Consider the following 18,232-nt stretch of genomic DNA (forward strand, 5'->3'; position numbering starts at 1 on the left):
AAATAATATCATTGTTTATTGTTGCTGTGCCGTTTCCCCCCAACCCCAGTAAACTCAACTTAAAAAGTGCATTTTGATGTGGAATTTTGCCCAATAAGACTCTAATAGATTGATAAGGTAGGATTTTTCTCTTGAAGAAGTTTTACTGTTTTCCCCCTGGTTTTTGTCAGGTCTTTTGATGGCAGAGAGAGGGCAGGTGAAGCTATTCTCATTTGAACCAACGGTTTTTAAATGAGTTTTGTTTTTCCCCAGCGTGTCCTGCCACAATTTAGTGTACCTCTTCAGAGTTGTAAACATTTAATATCCACCTATTCATCTCTATGTATGTCCATCCATTTATCCATTCAGTTCCAAAACATTCTGTATGATATATAGAATTCTATCCTTGAATTACTTTAGGAGCTGTGTTTTATTAAATTATTTAACATTAATTGTTATATTTGTAAACTGAGAATGATTGTTTTGAACATGAATATATGACATGGGAATCTATCCAGAGGTAGTTATATTTCAGATATTTCTTTTTTCTAAAATAAATGCCAGAAATGTTTGAAGCAAAAGACACAGTAAGGAAACTGACTTTTACTTTTTTCATATCTGTTCACAGTGTTCTTTAGATTCCAGTTTGAGAATTATGATTTGCCTCTTGAAAATACCCTCTACCAATGCCACAAGGGTATGTATGTTTCAGAAACACGTAACCAGTTGTTTATTTTTTTAACCTAGAAAGATAGGCATAGCGTAGTACTGAAGGCAGAGTCCCATACTGACTGCCCCCCTTTCAACCTCCTTTCCTCTCCTCCTGCTAGGTCAGTGTCAATACATCCCAGGTTCATTGTTTATAATTAGTCCTCCTAGTCCTAGACCATGACCACCAATCTATTCTCCATACTACTAAGCAGGCGATACTTCTAAACAGAGTTCATCGTGTTGGTCCCTTGCTTAAAAATCATAGATAACTTTTGATATATTTCAGGGTAATGTCCAAATTCCTTAACGAGGCACACAAAAAGCTACGTGATTACTCACCGGCCCACCTTTCTAATCCCGTCTCTGGTCGTGTGTCCGCCCCCTGCCTCCTGTGCACTCGCAGATTCAGCATCATTATCCTCATCAGAACAGCCTCCACTCTGTTGTTACCAGACGCAGGCTTTGTGCTTAGTGCTTTAAAGATACAGTCTTAAACAATCTCATACTCCCCTTTCTTTTGTTTAGGCCATTTCCTTTGCCTGAAATTCTTTGCACACTTTTCGGTGTGGTGAACTCCTTCTGATTCTTTAAGGTCCTATTAAAAAATCTTAAAATGTCCATATTATCTTTAGCGACTGCCTCTATATCAGCTCCCATAATACTTTACTGAGCTGTCTGTGTTGCACTTACATTGTCCTCGGTGATGCTGTGACCTTCGTGAGCTCCAGTACTGTGTCTCACTGGCTTCTTTCTTCCTGGCTACCTTTCTGGGTTACGTTGCATGCGGTGGTACATTAGTTGGTGTTGCAGTACCTTAGTTAATAAGCCAACAATGCATATTTCCTCCAATATCTACCGTGACTGTGCTCCCCACAAAGCTAGAAAGTTTATGCTAGAATGTTGCAAAGAGATCATTTAGTTCAGTCTGCTCATTTAAAGATGAGGGAGGGGGCTTACAGAGAGGAAGTATCTCGGCATAGGCCCCAGAGATGCTTCATAGATTTGAGACTTGGACATAGGTCCTTTGGGTCCAAGCTCCTTGATTTATCCCTTGTACCATAATGCCCCATCACGATGATGGTTTGCTAGATATAAGAGCAGGTTCTATAAAGGCTGAATTCAGGTTTTGCTTTTTGACCCAAAAAGATGTGTTACAAGTCAACTTGAGACATATTCCCAAACCCCTTTCTCCATTGTTAGTGTTTCAAGGCAATCATATTTATATGGAACAAAGAATACTGAATAAATAGCATTATTTCAAAAGTTTCATGAAGATTTTTCTGTGTGAAAGCATCACATAGGTGTCTATGGGGAGTCAAATAAGTGAAATATATAATCCCCATTCTCAGGGGCAACTAATGTGAGAAATCCATTTAAAAATTTTTTTAATACATTTTTATTGGTGCATTATAGTCGTACAATTAATGGGATAAAAAAAACTTGTGGAGATAAACATGTGCACATCACCCAATCAGCCTTTACCCAATCCCTAACCCCTTCCCTCCTCCTCCCTCCTCCCCATGCTTGGCTTCCTGATTGACTTTGATATGTTTAAGCACATCATGTGCTTTAAAGAGTTTCCCTCTTCCCCCTCCCATCTCAGATAGGTCACCTTAATTGCTCCTCTATAGGATCGCTTCTTCATCTCCCTAGTTTTCGTGCATTAGGAAAAGCATCTGATTTTTTATTTTTTGTGACATTGCACTACAAATTCATTTTTTTATCAGTAAGGGAAAAGACATAAAAAATACTCATATCCTTTGATATAGTCATCCCTTTTCTGGGAATCTAAGGAGTAAATGGAAAATTTCACGCAAAAGTATATGTATTTGGGTATTATTTATAGTAAAATGTGACTGTGGACATTAAAATGAAATTAAATGCCACTAGAATATTTTATATAAAGTTAATAAAAAACAAAATACAGAATTGCAAAAATGTAAGAGTTCGACTAAGAAAACTGATGTACGTTGAAGAAAGGAAATATATCAAAATGTTATCAGTAGGTGGAGGGATTGCATGTAGTTTTAGCTCTCTGTCTGTACTTTCCAGTCTATTAGTCAGCTTTGCAGGTATTTTGAGACCAAAATACCTGACGAGAACAAATCAGAGAAGGAAAGATTGATTTTGGCTCGTGGATCCAGAGGTTTTAGCCCATGAACAGCCAGTTCCTCTGTAGGAACATTATGGTAGAAGGGCATGGTGGAAGAAGGTTGCTCAGCTCATGGAAGCTAGGAATAGAGCCAGGAGAGAGGGACAGGGAGAAAGTTAACCCTTATGGGCTCACTGCTGTCCCTGGTCTACTCCATCCAGCGATGTCCCGCTTCCCAGTAGTCCATTCAGCTCTCAGTGGATCGGAGGGTCAGCGCCCTCATGAGCCAGTTATTGCTAAAGATCCCTCATTCCATTCTGAACTTGGTGCATTGGGGACCATGCTTTCGACACATAAACTTTTGGGGAGACATGTCAGATCCAAACTGTAACACCTACATATCTTTAACTTTTACTTTAAACTTGCATTACTTCTTTAATCCAGACGCTAAGTAGTATCAAGGTTGAGAGGTAGTAGGAATAATGGCTTGGGAGTCTTTGGGAGTCTACTGAAATTGGGCCTTGTCTATGGAGCAATTATATTTCTCAAAAACTGCTTTGGAATTTGGGGTGGAATTTCATTTCTTAGCTATATGGCCTTAAGCACATTACTTGTCTACTTAACCACCTCGTCTGTGGACTAGGGAGAAATACTAAAGCTTCGGAGGGTTAATAAAAGAGATCATAGCTAACACTGATGGGCAGCTTAAAATACAGCCAAAAACTTTGCATATATTATCTACTTTAATTCTCACAACAACTTTGATGAAGTAGAAGCCATTGTTTCCCCTCCCTTGCATAGCGGAGAAAACTTAAGTCCCAGACAGGTTAAATTACTTATGCAACATTATGGAGAACTAGAACTTTATGACACTTTCATCAGCTTCTAGAGCTGTGTCATGAACTATATTATAACATGTTGTCTCCTAGAATAGTTAAAAAATTTGGGTGAGATTAACTACATGAAAGCATCGGACTTGCCTAACACTCAGTAGATGCACAATAATGTTTCTAAGAAAGCACAGGAAGTAAAACTGATCCTTTATGGATGGATTCAGTTGGAGAAACCAAATAGAACGGTATCTTCTTGAGATACATTGACAGCAGCTGGGTCAGGATGTTTTATCCATGCTGATGGTACTTGGATATTTGCACAAAAGGGTGCCTTGCGCTAGTTAATTGAGAAGGCCAGCTTCTGGAGGGTCCATATCTGATGAGCCACAGATGCCTACAGGTTCTGAGGAACAGAATAAAGATCCTCATGCAAGCCTCACTGGGTCTGGGCTGCTTAGGGTGGACAGGAGTATAGGGTTATCTTTAAGGTATATTTATGGATGATGTCACATTAAAGAATGTATATTTCAAGTAATAAAAATGATTAAAGCATGTTCTTTGAGTCCCAGACTGATGGTGCTGGGGTTGCTGCAGTGGCTACCTGGTTGTATGTTTCAAATACAAAATGAATAATTTCATTAGTTAAAGTTTAATAAGACTTTGCCACTTTATTTTTTTAAATGAAGGAATCTGCCACTTGTTTTAATTGGCCCCAATCTCATTGCAGAGTTTGCTGGAACCATTTTCGAAACTGCTCAGCTTTGTAATTCAGAATGCTGTCTTCACTCTGGCCTACCTGGTGGAGCTGTGTGGCTTATGTTACCGAGCGTTCACTAAGGTAAGGTTAGCTGTGTGTTCCTGTGAAACTGGAAATATATTCCTTTTAATCAGTGTCAAATTCCTGGTTAAGTCAATTGTTTTAATATAGTTGAAAAACTGGCAATTCTACTACGGTCTAATGTAGAATTACATTGGAAAGAAATACTTTTTATGTATGTACATAAACTTTTTCTAAAATATACAAATTTGGAGAGTCGAGGGTCATTTGTTTTAGAAGAAAAGAGATATTTTCAACAAGATGAGTTAATTATCTAAAATGACCTCTTAAGGTCCTTTGCAAGTTCACCATCCCATGATGAGTGGGTGGCTGATCACTCCTTATCATTTTTACACCCGAAGTAGAAAAATATTGGCTCATCCTTTGTGAAAGCCTGTGTGAGCTCCTTAATTCTCCTCATTTGTCTGTCTCCTAGGTCTGGCTTCTTGGCTTCTGAGATCAGAATCTCATCTCTTGTCATCTTGCCTTAATCATGGTTCTTCTATTGAATTATCTTTAGCACCCCCTCCCCACAGCTGAGAAAGTGGAAAAGTACTGCTTGCCAGTCGATGCAGCAGCTTTATTGGAACTGGTAAACACTGTCCTATGGAAAAACAGGAGACAGGAAAACAGGAAGCATTTCTGTCCTTAAGAACAATGTGCGAATGTTACCCTTTCAATTTCCAATTTTTCCAAGTTTATTTTCAACGGGGTTTCTCCCTCTTGGACATTCAGAATACTGCCTGTTCATGTCATCAACCTCTGTACGCCCTTTATTTTCCTACAATCTAATTTTATAACAAGGCTTTCATTCTATTTAAAATCCCTCGCCTTCTTTCTCACCAACTTGTGTCCATTCTGCTACTAAATATTCCATGGTAATCTTCTCTGGCCTTTCCGATTATTTATAAACTGGCCTGGAGCAATATATTTTATAATTGTCAATAGACTCTGCATTTCTTGTTCTTTTAAATCCTTCTTGAAAATAACTTTTCCCTTTTGTTAACTTAAAAAGCGTAGACCTGGACCACAGAGCACAAGTATGGTAAAAAGATGTTTTATTTTTAGAAAAAAATTAATTTCCTAATTTATGTTGGATTTGTTTAAACTTTACATGTATTGGAGGAAGAATCACAGTGAGTTTGTACTTTACATGTCGTGTACTGTAGCTTTCAACTACAGGGGACTGCTCAGTGTTAGGACTCCAAGGTATTTGTGGTTTGGGATGCTTATTACCTATTATTTCCCTTTATCATCAGTTTAGTGGCTTGTCTCTTCCTGTTGTCATCTACCCATCTTCATTTCTCCAACACAAAATGATTATCACTTAAAGCTTTAATGCACGGTGTTACCACCTTTCTCATAGTAATGAGAGACTATAATAAATAGTTTTAAAATAGCAGTGGCTACTTGAGCTTCCTCCTTATATAATCATAAGGAAAAGGTAACAGCTTGGGAGGCTTCCTTTTCTGGCAATGCAGCAATCCAGACAATCTGAAAATTATGCCACTCAAAATACTAGAATTCTGGACAAAACGTTTTAAACGTAATTGAAAATGTATCGCTAGTTTTATAAGATGAAAGGGGCAAACATGAAAGATAATTGAGAACCAGAGAGGTAAGCATATGCGCATTCTGGGGTGAGAGACTTGCTTGTCTTGGTAACTTAGTGTCTTGAATTCTAAAACTCATTTGAGGAGAGGAAATGAGGTCCTTAGACTATTTCAGGCTGGGAGATATTCTTAATATGGAGGTAACAAGGAATGATATCTGTTTCAGCCTGGGATCTAGAGAAAGATTGTAGTCTTCACTAAGAATTAGTAAACATAGGCCTATCTCTGAACAAAGATAGACTAGGTTTGAATTGATAACTCTTATATGCTCTGGAAACCTCTAGTCTGCAAATTTAAGTAACATTTATCATGAGCAAATAATTACTGGTAGGCTTTGGAGTGTCTGGCAGAAGTAAACTCAAGAGCAAGCCTCAAACCTCCCTGGATGTATATGCCTTCATCTTAGCTCCAGTCCTGATGAACATGAGCTCATGATAAAAAATTCCCTTCCCATACACAGTTTAAGAAATAACCTACCATAAGCTAGATTTAAAAAGTCAAGAAGCAGCAAGACCATCTCCCTCAAGAACTTAAAATGTGAACATTGAGATAAAGGCTATAAAATATATATTTTAAATGATAAACATATAAGGCTGAATAAATAAAATAGATCTAATCATTATTAAAAAGGCAATTTGAAAAAAGTAGAAAATATAGAAATAAAAAATAGTCATGGGCACGAGAAAAACTCAATGGACTGGTTTAACAGCAAATTAGACACAGCTAAAGAAAGAATTGGTGAGATGGGTACTAGATTTGAAGAAATTACCTAGAACGCAGCAGAGAAATAAAGAGATGAAGGAAATAAAGGGAAGATCTAACATCTAATAAGGGTTTCAGAGAAGCAAAGATGAGATTTTTATCATTTTTAGAACCTACCAAAAATAGTAACTATCTGATTCAGGAAGCACAACAAGCCCTAAATGTATTACAAATAAAGTGTTATCTATTCATGTCATAGTCTTTATGAATAGGTATAATTTGGCAGAACAGCCAAGATCAGGAAGATATTTTAAAAAGAATAAGAGAAAAGACATGAAAGATAGACTTAACAACAGACTTCTCAATAGCATAATGTTGCCTAAAGATTATGGGGAAAAAGTCTTTGTTTTTTAAAATATTTATTTATTTATTTATTTATTTATTTATTTATTTATGTACTGGGGATTGAACCCAGGGGCATTCTGTCTCCAAGCTACACCCCCAGCCCTATTTTTTTTATTCTTTATTTTGAAACAGGGTCTCACTAAATTGTAAAGAGCCTCACTAAGTAGCTAGGGCTAGCCGTGAACCTGTGATTCTTCTGTCTCAGCCTCCCAAGTACTGGGATGACAAGCATGTGCCACCACATTCAGCAAAAATAGTCTTTAAAATGATAACCAAAATTAACTATTTGCTTGGAATTCTCTAACGGCTCAGATGTCCTTCAAGAGTGAAAGGTAAATAAGTATGCCATCAGGAAAATAAGAAATTTTCTGATAGATTCTTTTGGAAACAATGCCTAATAGATATGTTACAGTTTTTTTTTTTAAAAAAAATATGGTACCAATAAGGTAAATTAAAATGAATGAAGACAATTATCTGAAGAAATTAGTGAAGTGTGGAAATCTCTATGGTCATTGACAATATAAAAAACACTAATAATAATAATGCTAATCAGATGGGTATAAAATGACTCTAAAATACTGGATAACAATAACCTGCAAGAGGTGTGTGTGTGTGTGTGTGTGTGTGTGTGTGTGTGTGTGTGTGTAGTTGGGGATTGGCGTTAGGGAAGACTATGAATAACTTTAAATTTATTGTATTCATGTATACATGTAAAGTAACATGTATTCATAAGAATACATGTAAATGTTTTAAGTAGAAACACCAAAGATTAGAAACATAATGTATAAGTTCCAACAAGTAAAGAGTAAAATAGGAATACAACTTCAATTAAAACAAAGAAAACCATATATTAAGCTATAATAGCCTCAATTAAGAAGAAATAAATAAATATGAGTTTACTAGGCTCACTAACAATGATCAGATTGCATTTAAAAATAGATCTAGCCAGCCGGGCCTGGTGGTGCACGCTTGTAATCCCCACGCTTGGGAGGTGGAGACAGGAGGATCGCGCAGGTTCGAAGCCAGCCACAGGCGCTGGCTTAGGAGACCCTGTTTCCAAAAAATAAAATAGGTCTGGGAGTGTAGCCCGGAGGTTTAAGGGCTTCCAGGAACCCCAGTACCACCAAAAAAAAAAAAAAAAAAAAAAAAAGATCTAGCCAGGTGTGGTGGTACACACTCATAATCCCAATACCCGGGAGGCTAAGACAGGAGGATTGTAGTTTGAGGACAGCCTTAGCTACTTAGTGAGGTCTTCTGAACTTTGTGAGACCTTGTTTCAAAATAAAGAATAAAAAATAAGGCTGGGGGCATAGCTTGGAGGTAGAATGCCCCTGGGTTCATCCCAGTACTTCAAAATAAATAGATAAATAAATAAATAAATAAATAAATAAATAAATAAAATAGATCTACATGTTATTTATAAAAGAGACGTCTAAAACACATCTAAAGACACTCAGAAAGTTTGAAAGATGAAGGATAAAAAGATATACCAGAAAAATTCTAATGAAAAAAAGCTAGTCACTAAAGTGACTTTAAGTTAAAAGCACTATTATAAATAAAGTTACCATATACCCATAAAGAACAATTTATGAGGAAATGATACAGTTCTAAAACTCTGTAGAGCTTAAAAAAAAAACCAAATATATAAAAACAAAACTAACAGGATTACAAAGAGAAATTCAGAAATTTACAATAGTAGTAGGAGATCGTAGATCTCTTTCAGTAATTTATAGATCAGGTGGGTAACAGGAATGACAATAGCCAACTTGAACAGTACAATGAGAAAATTGGATCCAATGGACATAGAAAGATTTTTTTTTTTTTTTTTTTTTTTTGGTGGTGGTACTGGGGGTGGAACCCAGGGGCTTTCTACCTCCGGGCTATACTCCCCAGACCTATTTTCTATTTTATTTGGAAACAGGGTCTCACTAAGTTGTTGAGAGCCTCACTGAGTAGCTGAAGCTGGCTTCGAACCTGGGTGATCCTTCTGTCTCTGCCTCCCAAGTACAGGGATTACAAGTGTGCGCCACCATGCCCAGCTCATAGATAGATTTTTAACTCACCAATTTGAGAAAATATTTTTTAAATTTAGAAAATGTTAAAATAGAACAGCTAACAGGCTACAAATTAAGTTGGTTTTGGTTTTTTGTTTTGGTTTTGATTTTTGTGGTGCTAGAGATCAAACCTAGGATCACATATTTGGTCCTTAACACATATTGGAGGGTCAGTTTTAAAGAAACTGTGTTTTCCATCACAGCACAATTATGTTGTAAATTCGTAACAGAACCATCTCTGCATATAAATGTTCAAAGCTGGCTTGAACATGGTCTCCACAAGTAAAGGGGTACCATTTGCATCTTACATATGTAAATGTAATTGAGTGTTGAGAAAAGTGTAGTGTTTTAGGGCTCCCTGGTTAAATATTAGAGCAGCCGGGCGTGGTGGCACACGCTTGTAATCCCCGCGCTTGGGAGGCAGAGACAGGAGGATCGTGCAGGTTTGAAGCCAGCCGCGCGCGCGCTGGCTTAGGAGACCCTGTTTCCAAATAAAAATGTAAAAATAGGTCTGGGAGTGTAGCCCGGAGGTAGAAGGGCTTCCAGGAACCCCAGTACCATCAAAATAAATAAATAAAATAAATAAATAAAATAAATAAATAAATAAATAAATAAATATTAGAGCAGCTGGAAGAAACTCCCCACCCATAAGGCCACGTAGGCTCACGGGGCCCTGCAGACATGAAGTAGAGTACACATGTACACATCACTGACACATGGCCGTGCCTCAGGAGCTTCTGAGATTCGTTTCTTGCTGGCTACTTGTTCTCTGTTTAAATCCTGTCCCCTGTTAGACTGTTACATAGTCACCTGTAAAGGCGGGGTGTGGAGTGTGTGCACACGTGCGTGGCATTGAAGGTGCGCGTGTGTGAGTGGGCGAGAGTGCATGTGCACACACACAGCCAGGACTCTTGACTGCCAGAGACCTGAACATGCATAGAGTTGTTCAGGTTTTTAAACGTGCACATGTGCTTTTTCCAATTCATACAAAAGTGTTTTTTGGGTTACTGGTGTCTGGGCTTTACTATACTTGGAAATTGGAAATCTTTTAACTAATTCAAAGATCCAAGGAAATTTATAAGAAAATTTTTCCAAGTATTTAATTCTAAGTAATGATGAAAATTCTACCTTCCAAAATTTGAGAGATGTAGCCACAACTATATTTAGGAGAAAATGTATTGTTTTAAACACTTTTTCTGGAAAAAAAAAGTAAAAACTAATGAAGTAAAGAAATCAACCTAGTTGGTATAACAGGGGAGCCGCAGAAAACTTAAGGAAAGAAATGAAGACCAGAGCAGAAGTTAGTAAAGTTGAAAATATGAATACAGTAGAGGGTCATATTGCTAAAAGGTGGCCCTCTGACCAACTTTATAAAGTCCATGCATTTGAAATCTTGGACATAAGGGACGATTTTCCAGAAAAATATAATCTATAACCATCAGGGGAAAAAAAGAAAAACTGTCTAGACTTAAATGATTAAAAATGCAATCAGTAACTAAAAACCTGCCTCCAACACCTTTGCAGCTTTAGAGACACTGCCTCTTAATCCTGTAGGAAAAAGTTCATCTCTGCTTTGCAAAAGAAGTAGACTAGAAAAAAGGAACGCTTCCCAATATTTTTTATGGTTGCAGTAGAATCTCGATATTAACCAGACAAGGGCAATAGGGCACAGGAAAATTATAGGCCAATAGCCTTCATACATAAAACTTCTGAATGAATAATAGCAAATCGATGCATTAAAAATAGAACTTCATGACCTAGTTGGGATTTTCCTGAAGCATAAAAATGGTTTAAATATTAGTACATTTATTATTGTCACCATATTACCAGATTAGAGGAGAAAATCTTGTATCATTTTTTCCGGCAGATACAAGAAAAGTATTCTTGGTAATTCAACACTCATTTATCCTAAAGTCTTATCAGACTAGGAATAGAAGGGAACTTCCTTAACCAAATAGGAAGTCTGCCAGAAATTACTAGCAAGTTATTATTATTTTGTTGTTGTTGTTGTTGTTGTGGTACTGAGGATGGAACCCAGGGGCATTCTACCTCCGAGCCACACCCCCAGCCCTATTTTTTATCCTTTGTTTTGAAACAGGGTCTCACTGAGTTGCAGAGGGCCTCACTAAGTAGCTGAGGCTGCCCGCGAACCACGATCCTCTTGTCTCAGTCTCCCGAATGCTGGGATTACAAGCGTGCGCCACCACGCCCGGCTTGTTTAACAAGTATTATTTTAATGGAAAAGGGCCAACATCTCCCTTAAAGTCATAAATAACAAGAAACACAAAGATATTATGACTATCATTGCTTCTACTTACCATGGTATTGGAGGTCCTACTCAGTTTAGCAAGATAGGAAGAAGAAATAAAGGATAAGCATTGGAAAAGATGAATACTTATTTTTTTTTTATAAATGATACAATTAAAAATGAGCCTAGCCAGGCGTGGTGGCGCACGCTTGTAATCCCCACACTTGGGAGGCAGAGACAGGAGGATCACGCAGGTTCGAAGCCAGCCTTGCTGGTTTAAGAGACCCTATTTCCAAATAAAAGTAAGTCTGGGAGTGTAGCCCGAAGGTAGAAGGGCTTCCAGGAACCCCAGTACCACCAAAAAAAAAAAAAAAAAAAAGAGCCTAAGAAATCTATAGATACCATTTTTAGAATTAGGAGTTCCTCAAGAATGCTGACTACAGCCGGGCGTGGTGGCGCACGCTTGTAATCTCCGCGCTTGGGAGGCAGAGACAGGAGGATCGCGCAGGTTCAAAGCCAGCCTTGCTGGCTTAAGAGACCCTGTTTCCAAATAAATATATATATATATATATATAAAATAGGTGTCTGGGAGTATATCCCGGAGGTAGAAGGGTTTCCAGGAACCACCAAATAAAAAATAAAAAATACTGACTATAAATGAATATCCAGAAATCACCCATTTTTAATATTCAGCCACAAATGATTATAAAATATACCTCTAAAATATTTATTGTGGCCACAAAAATAATCTAGTAAGAATGTGCAAAGTATCGTGGAGATAGCCAGAAAATTGTGCCGAGGAACATTAGAGAAGATGATATGAATGGAGACAGTTCCAGTTTCCAAGGATGAGGACCAGTGTAGCAAAGACAGCCAGTTCTATCAAAATATCCCATAAATTTAGAGCAATCCTAATAAAAGTCCTGGGTTTTCTCTTCTGATAAGGGTAGGCCAGGAAGCCGGGCATGGTGCTGCATTCTGGTAATCCCAGTACTTGGGAGGCTGAGACAGGAGGATTGCAGTTTGCAGACATCCTCAGCTACATAGTGAGGCCCACTGCAACTTAGACCTTGTTTCAAAATAAAGAATGAAAAAAAAAAATAGGGCTGAGAGTATAGCTCAGAGGTAGAATACTCCTGGGTTATATCCCCAGTACCGCGAAAACAAACAAACAAACAAACAAGCAAACAAACAACAACAAAAACTGTAAGGACTGCTTTAAACTTCTTTTTTTTTTAATTTTTTATTGGTGCACTGTATTCATACATCATAGTGGGATACAAACTTTTGTAGACATACATGCACACATTGCCCAGTCAGCCCACACCTGATCCCCACCCCATTCCCTCCCCATCCCTCCTTCCCATGCTTGGCTTAGTGGTTGACATCTAGTATTATAGCAATTTATCCAAAATTAAAAATGATAATCTCACATAACAGTTTCATTTGTCTGATACCAAGCTTTTGATAACTTAAAGATAACATTTCAATATTTCTTTTTGCTTTCTTTCTTACCAGAGAATATTTTTTCTTTTTTTTTTAGGTGAAACTATCATATATTTATATATTTATTTTTCAGAAAAAATCTATCCTAATATGGAATATGGACTCTAGATACCCAAAACGATCTTGAAAAAGAACAAAGCTAGAAGATATATATTTTCTGATTTCAAGCCATATAAAGCTACAATAATTGAAACAGTGTAGTACTGTTCTAAAGGCAGATATATAAACCATTGGAGTTAAATACAAGCATAGAGATACATTCTTCCCTATATAGTCAAGTTATTTTTGACAAGGTTTCCACGAACATTTGGTGGAGGAAATAATAATCTTTTAACTAAATATTGTTGAAAATAATAATTACATGAAAAAGAATAAAATTGGACCCTTACCTAATCCCATATACAAATATTAACTCAAAATAGATAAAAGACCTAAATATAAATCTTAAGACTATAAACTTTTAGAAGAAAATCTGGGTCATAAAACCTCACAACATTGAGATTGGCAGTGATTTCTTGGATATGATTTCAATGGCACAGGCAACAGAAGAGTATACAAACTCCCTAAAAAATAAAATATTGTATATTCAAAAACAATGTAAACAGAGTTAAAAGTTACTGATAGAATGGGATAAAATATTTCCAAATGCTTTATCTGAAGGTATATTAATATTCCAACTAGAAATCCTAAAAATTAACAACAATAAAAGCAAACAATACAATTTAGAGATAGTATAAGACTAACATAAATAATGAATCTCCACAGATAACTAATCTTAGTTGTCTGTTGGATGGAAACTCTTGTTTCTCTGGTTCTGGTGTGTGTTACCTATTTCTTCTTTGTAGTTAATCTCTTTGAGTATTTTCTCTAGTGCTGGTTTTGAAAACATAAATTCCTTCAGTTTCTGTTTGTCGTGGAAGCTTCTTATGTCTCCATCTAATTTGATAGAAAGTTTTGCTGGGTAGGAAATTTTTGGCTGGAAGTTGTTTTCTTTCAGAGTTTGGAATATGTTACTCCAAGCCCTTCTGGCTCTCATGACTTGGTTTGGGAAGTCTGGAGTGATTCTAATTGGTTTGCCTCTGAATGTCACTTGGCCCTTTGTTTTTGTTGCCTTTAAGATTCTCTGCTTGGCTTCCACATTGGTCATTTTGACAATTATGTGGCGTGGGGATCCTCTTCTCCGATCCTGTCTAAAGGGAGTTCTATAAGTTTCCTGGACCTGTGTATCAACCTCTTGCTCTATGTTTGGAAAATTTTCTGCTATTACTTCCTTGAAGAGATTGTTGATCCCTTTGGTTTCACTTTCTTTTCCCTCCTCTATTCCAATTATTCTTAGGTTAGCTGTCTTAAAATGGGCCCATATTTCTTCAATGTCAGATTCCTGCTGTCGGATATTTTTTTCCAGATTAGAAACTATGCGTTCATTTTTGGATTGATCATCTTCTAAGAGCGAGATTCTGTTCTCCATGTGGTCTAATCGGTTGTTTGTACTTTGAATTGAGGCCTTTACTTCATTAATTGCATCCTTTATCTCTCTTTGGCTCCGCTCTGAGTCCCTCGGCTCGCTGCCCGCCGCTCCTCTCTGGAGCCTGGTGGGCTGTTGAGTGCATTGGTCTGTAGCCATAGCTGTCTGGTGAACTCGCCGCTGCGGCCAGCAGTAAGGAGCTGCTGCCATGTCCTCGGCCGTGAGGCCAGAGTATCTCCTCTATGGCTTTGAGCTCCATTCTGAGACCCCCTCCTCTCTGGGGCTGGTGATTTTTTTGTTTCTCTGGTGATGGTGTTTTCTGGCTATGAAGGGCGCTGATTTTGTGTTAATAGAGATTGGTTTTTAGCGGGGCTCTTAAGCCCCGCTTTTCTCGGTCGCCATCTTCCCGGAAGTCCTGCTTTAAACTTCTTAAAAGCACATTGCTAACCAGATACGGAAGAACGACAAGGCCAGGCTCTGAAGAGCATAGTAATGTAGGTACGTGTGTTATTCAGTGTAGTAACCTTCACTGAAGGTTACTTTTTCCCTGGGAGTTTTTGTTAATTGGAAGGGTGTCACACTAGGAATAGAAGGGAACTTCCTTAACCAAAAAGAAAGCCTGCCAGTTTTCAAGCTACCGGAGGCTAGGGAGGCAAAAGTCAGAATCCAGAACATACCAAGAGTAGGGCCCTGATACAGTATCTTTCAACCCACACTTTTTTGGTTGGGGCCATAAAGTAAAGATAACTCAGAAGTAAACTTTTCTAGTGGACACCGCTCAGAGTCAAGCCCTGTGGTGGCCTAAGGTAAGATATTACAAGCCTGTCTATGTATTAAGGTAACCTGGTCTGCCAGTGCTTCTGTGTACCTAGAACAAACAAACAGAAAACTTTTTGAAGAAAGATAACATTTTAGGCTACAAATTATTTCTGCAAGTATTTTGAACCCAGGGGCATTGTACCTCCAAGCTATACCCCAAGCCCTATTTTTTTAGTCTTTTTATTTTTGAGACAGGGTCTCACTGAGTTGCTAAGGGCCTCGCTAAGTAGCTGAGGCTGTCTGCGAACCGCGATCCTCTGGTATCAGCCTCCTGAATGCTGGGATTACAAGCATGTGATACCAACCCAGGTTCTACAAATAATTTTTAAATGAAGCATCTAGCCCATAATCAACAATAACCAGACATACAAGGAGACAAGACATACAAGGAGACAAGATATAATGAGTGAAAATAAGTAGCAATAAAAAATAATACATACTCAACAGGGATTTCAGTGACTTGATTATGTAAAGATCAGGCATGTTGTTTGTCCTGGGTGGTAATTACATCAATGTTTGACCTATCTAATTATACCCTATTTACTTTTCTGCATGTGTGTTATATTTGACAATAAAAAAGGCTTACAAAATTAAAACCAATCCAATGTGTCATCAGTAGGAAGACTGATCAGTTGATTTTATGTGTTCATGTGATAAAATATTATTATGCTGTTGAGGTGAAAAGCTAGAGCTACATCTATCAGTAGGGATTAATTTTAAAACTTAATGTGGTGAATAATAAATCACAGAAAGATATGCACAGTATGCTATCATTGTAGAAATTTAAAAACAAGCATAACTATATTATATGTTATAGTGGATGCATATATATGGTTAACATAGAAAAATATACATGAAATAATAAGCAACAGATTCAGAATAATGGCTAATTCAAGAAAAGGAAGAAGGAAAGAGATCATTATGTAGGTATCTTAACTATTTCTATAGTATTTTATTATTTTAGAGGATGAATTAAATTAAGCAAAATGATACTGTTTGACCAAGATGGGTAATAGGTACAGAATATATTCTCTTTTTTTCTCATTTTTTGTATGCTTGAGATGGTCCATTTAAAAAACAAGTTCCTTAGAGATAACATGGAACATTTTAAACAGTTGTAGATATTTCTCTCTAACTCACTTTATATTGAAAAGAATGCTCTTAGATTTACTTAACTAATGCAGTTCTCAGAATATATTCCCCATGACCAAGAACCAAATCTCATGGTTTTAATACTTAAGAGACAGATTGTCATTTCTTATCCATTAAATTATATGTGCTTATTGTACATGCTTTTTTTTAAGTTTTATTTCTTAAGGACAGCTTACAGTGCATTTTTAAATACTTAAGTATTTCTGATCTGTGAATTTTGAAAGTTTTTTTTTTTAACATAGGTCCACTCGAATGAAAAATTTTAAATTGTTTACCTCTTCTATTTTGTTTTATTTAGGAACGGGATAAATTCTACTTGTCTCGTAGTGTTGTTCTAGAACTTCTACAGGCCCTAAAGCTCAAATCTCCTTTACCAGATACAAACCTCCTTCTGCTTGTCCAGGTATGCTTATTCTGTATTTTTAAAGTGCTTCATGAGATCCTCATATATTTAGAAAAATTACCAGAAGGGAGGGGCTTATGCACAAAATCAAATTGCCATGTCTAGAGATGAGAAATAACATATCTTATAGGAGCCAAGATCTAACCAACCAATATGACTTCCTTGGCACTCCCACCTGCTGAGAAAGAGAGAGAGGTATGAATGAGGTTGTTCCTCAGGTGGAAAGTGTGAAACTAGTTCTGTGAGGGGCGAAAAGAAGAATGAAACAATAATTTCTGTCCTCAAGTAATCCATAATCCAGTAGGCTGGAGGGGCAGCTCACTCACCGCAGCAGGCCACGGCGCGACTCAGGCAGCTGGGTGTGGGTGAGGAGGCTACCCCCTGTGAAGACGAGGGTGGTCTGGCCAGATGCTATTGATGGCAGGATGTGCTGACTCAACAAGGTAAGGTGGGTGTGATTCAGCCCATGGGACCACTGAGGCAGAGGGCTTGAGCACGTACAAGGCAGGCTTTAGAGAACTGACGATTGTGCCTTGGGGTACAGGGCCGCTTCTGAGGAGGGGCAGCCCTTCATCCCCACTGTCCTTAGCTCAGCATCGTAGGCAAGCAGGCAGGTTGTGATGATACAAGATATGGCCAGTGCCCAAAGAGAGAGAGGGTCCAAGGGGAAGTTGAGTGCAGGAGGGATCCCACTCCTCCCTGGTGTGAAATCGGGGATGATTTCAGAAGGAAGGGCCATTTGAGATGGGTCAGAAGGACTGGTGGGTACAGGCAGATGCTTTTGCCCAGGTTGGGGTTTAGCCCAAGCTTGAGGAGGCTTCAAGCAATAGGGAGGCTCAGCAGGAGGTGGGGTTAAGTCAGGGCCAGTGACAGGAGGATGGGGCTAAGCCAGCGCAGGTGGGCAGTGCTAGGGGAGTCTGCAGGGCACCGTGTAAGCTGGGGCCTGCCTCCCACTCCAAAGGCTGAGTCTGGACTTAAAGATCTGGGATTAGGCTATCATTCAGATGGCCATTGTGTGAAGTGCCTGGACTGGATCACAGCTTTTTCCATTTTCCATGGATTCTGGGCACGAAGACCAGATTCTGGGCCTGTGACTCAGAGGTGAAATGACTGAAGGAAAACAGTATCAAGGAAACAGACTGATTTTCTTGACCCAGGAACCGTGGGTACCACAGGGAGAGACATGGAGAAGAGAACATTAATTGATTAATGGAGACCTATTATACATCTAGCCATGATGATCCCTGACACAACCCACATGCAGGTGCCGGGGAAACAGACAAGTGCACAAGGCTCTCTTCCCTCAAGGAGTTTAGAATCCAATAGGTAAAGATGCCATGTCCACAAGAAATCCCAACACTGCGTACAGGTTACTCACAAAACATGGCTCGTAGAGAAGTGGTGTCTACAGGGAGTGCGCGGACCTTGAAGCA

At 38.2% G+C, this 18,232-nt stretch overlaps 1 protein-coding gene across 4 annotated transcripts in view; it reads left to right on the plus strand.

The window, feature by feature from the left end:
• Nucleotides 1-18,232, plus strand: part of UNC79 (unc-79 homolog, NALCN channel complex subunit) — a gene marked incomplete at both ends in the record, with an annotated part of 212,636 nt that overhangs the window by 166,230 nt on the left and 28,174 nt on the right. For all 4 annotated transcript variants that reach the window (XM_080707437.1, XM_080707438.1, XM_080707440.1 and 1 more), the window contains 3 exons: nucleotides 608-676; nucleotides 4,343-4,453; nucleotides 16,695-16,799. In XM_080707437.1, coding sequence (XP_080563563.1) covers nucleotides 608-676; nucleotides 4,343-4,453; nucleotides 16,695-16,799 — 285 coding nt within the window. The remainder of the gene's footprint in view (nucleotides 1-607; nucleotides 677-4,342; nucleotides 4,454-16,694; nucleotides 16,800-18,232) is intronic.

Source organism: Muscardinus avellanarius, assembly GCF_963383645.1.
Source record: "Muscardinus avellanarius genome assembly, chromosome: 12".
NCBI classification, from domain to species: Eukaryota; Metazoa; Chordata; class Mammalia; order Rodentia; family Gliridae; genus Muscardinus; species Muscardinus avellanarius.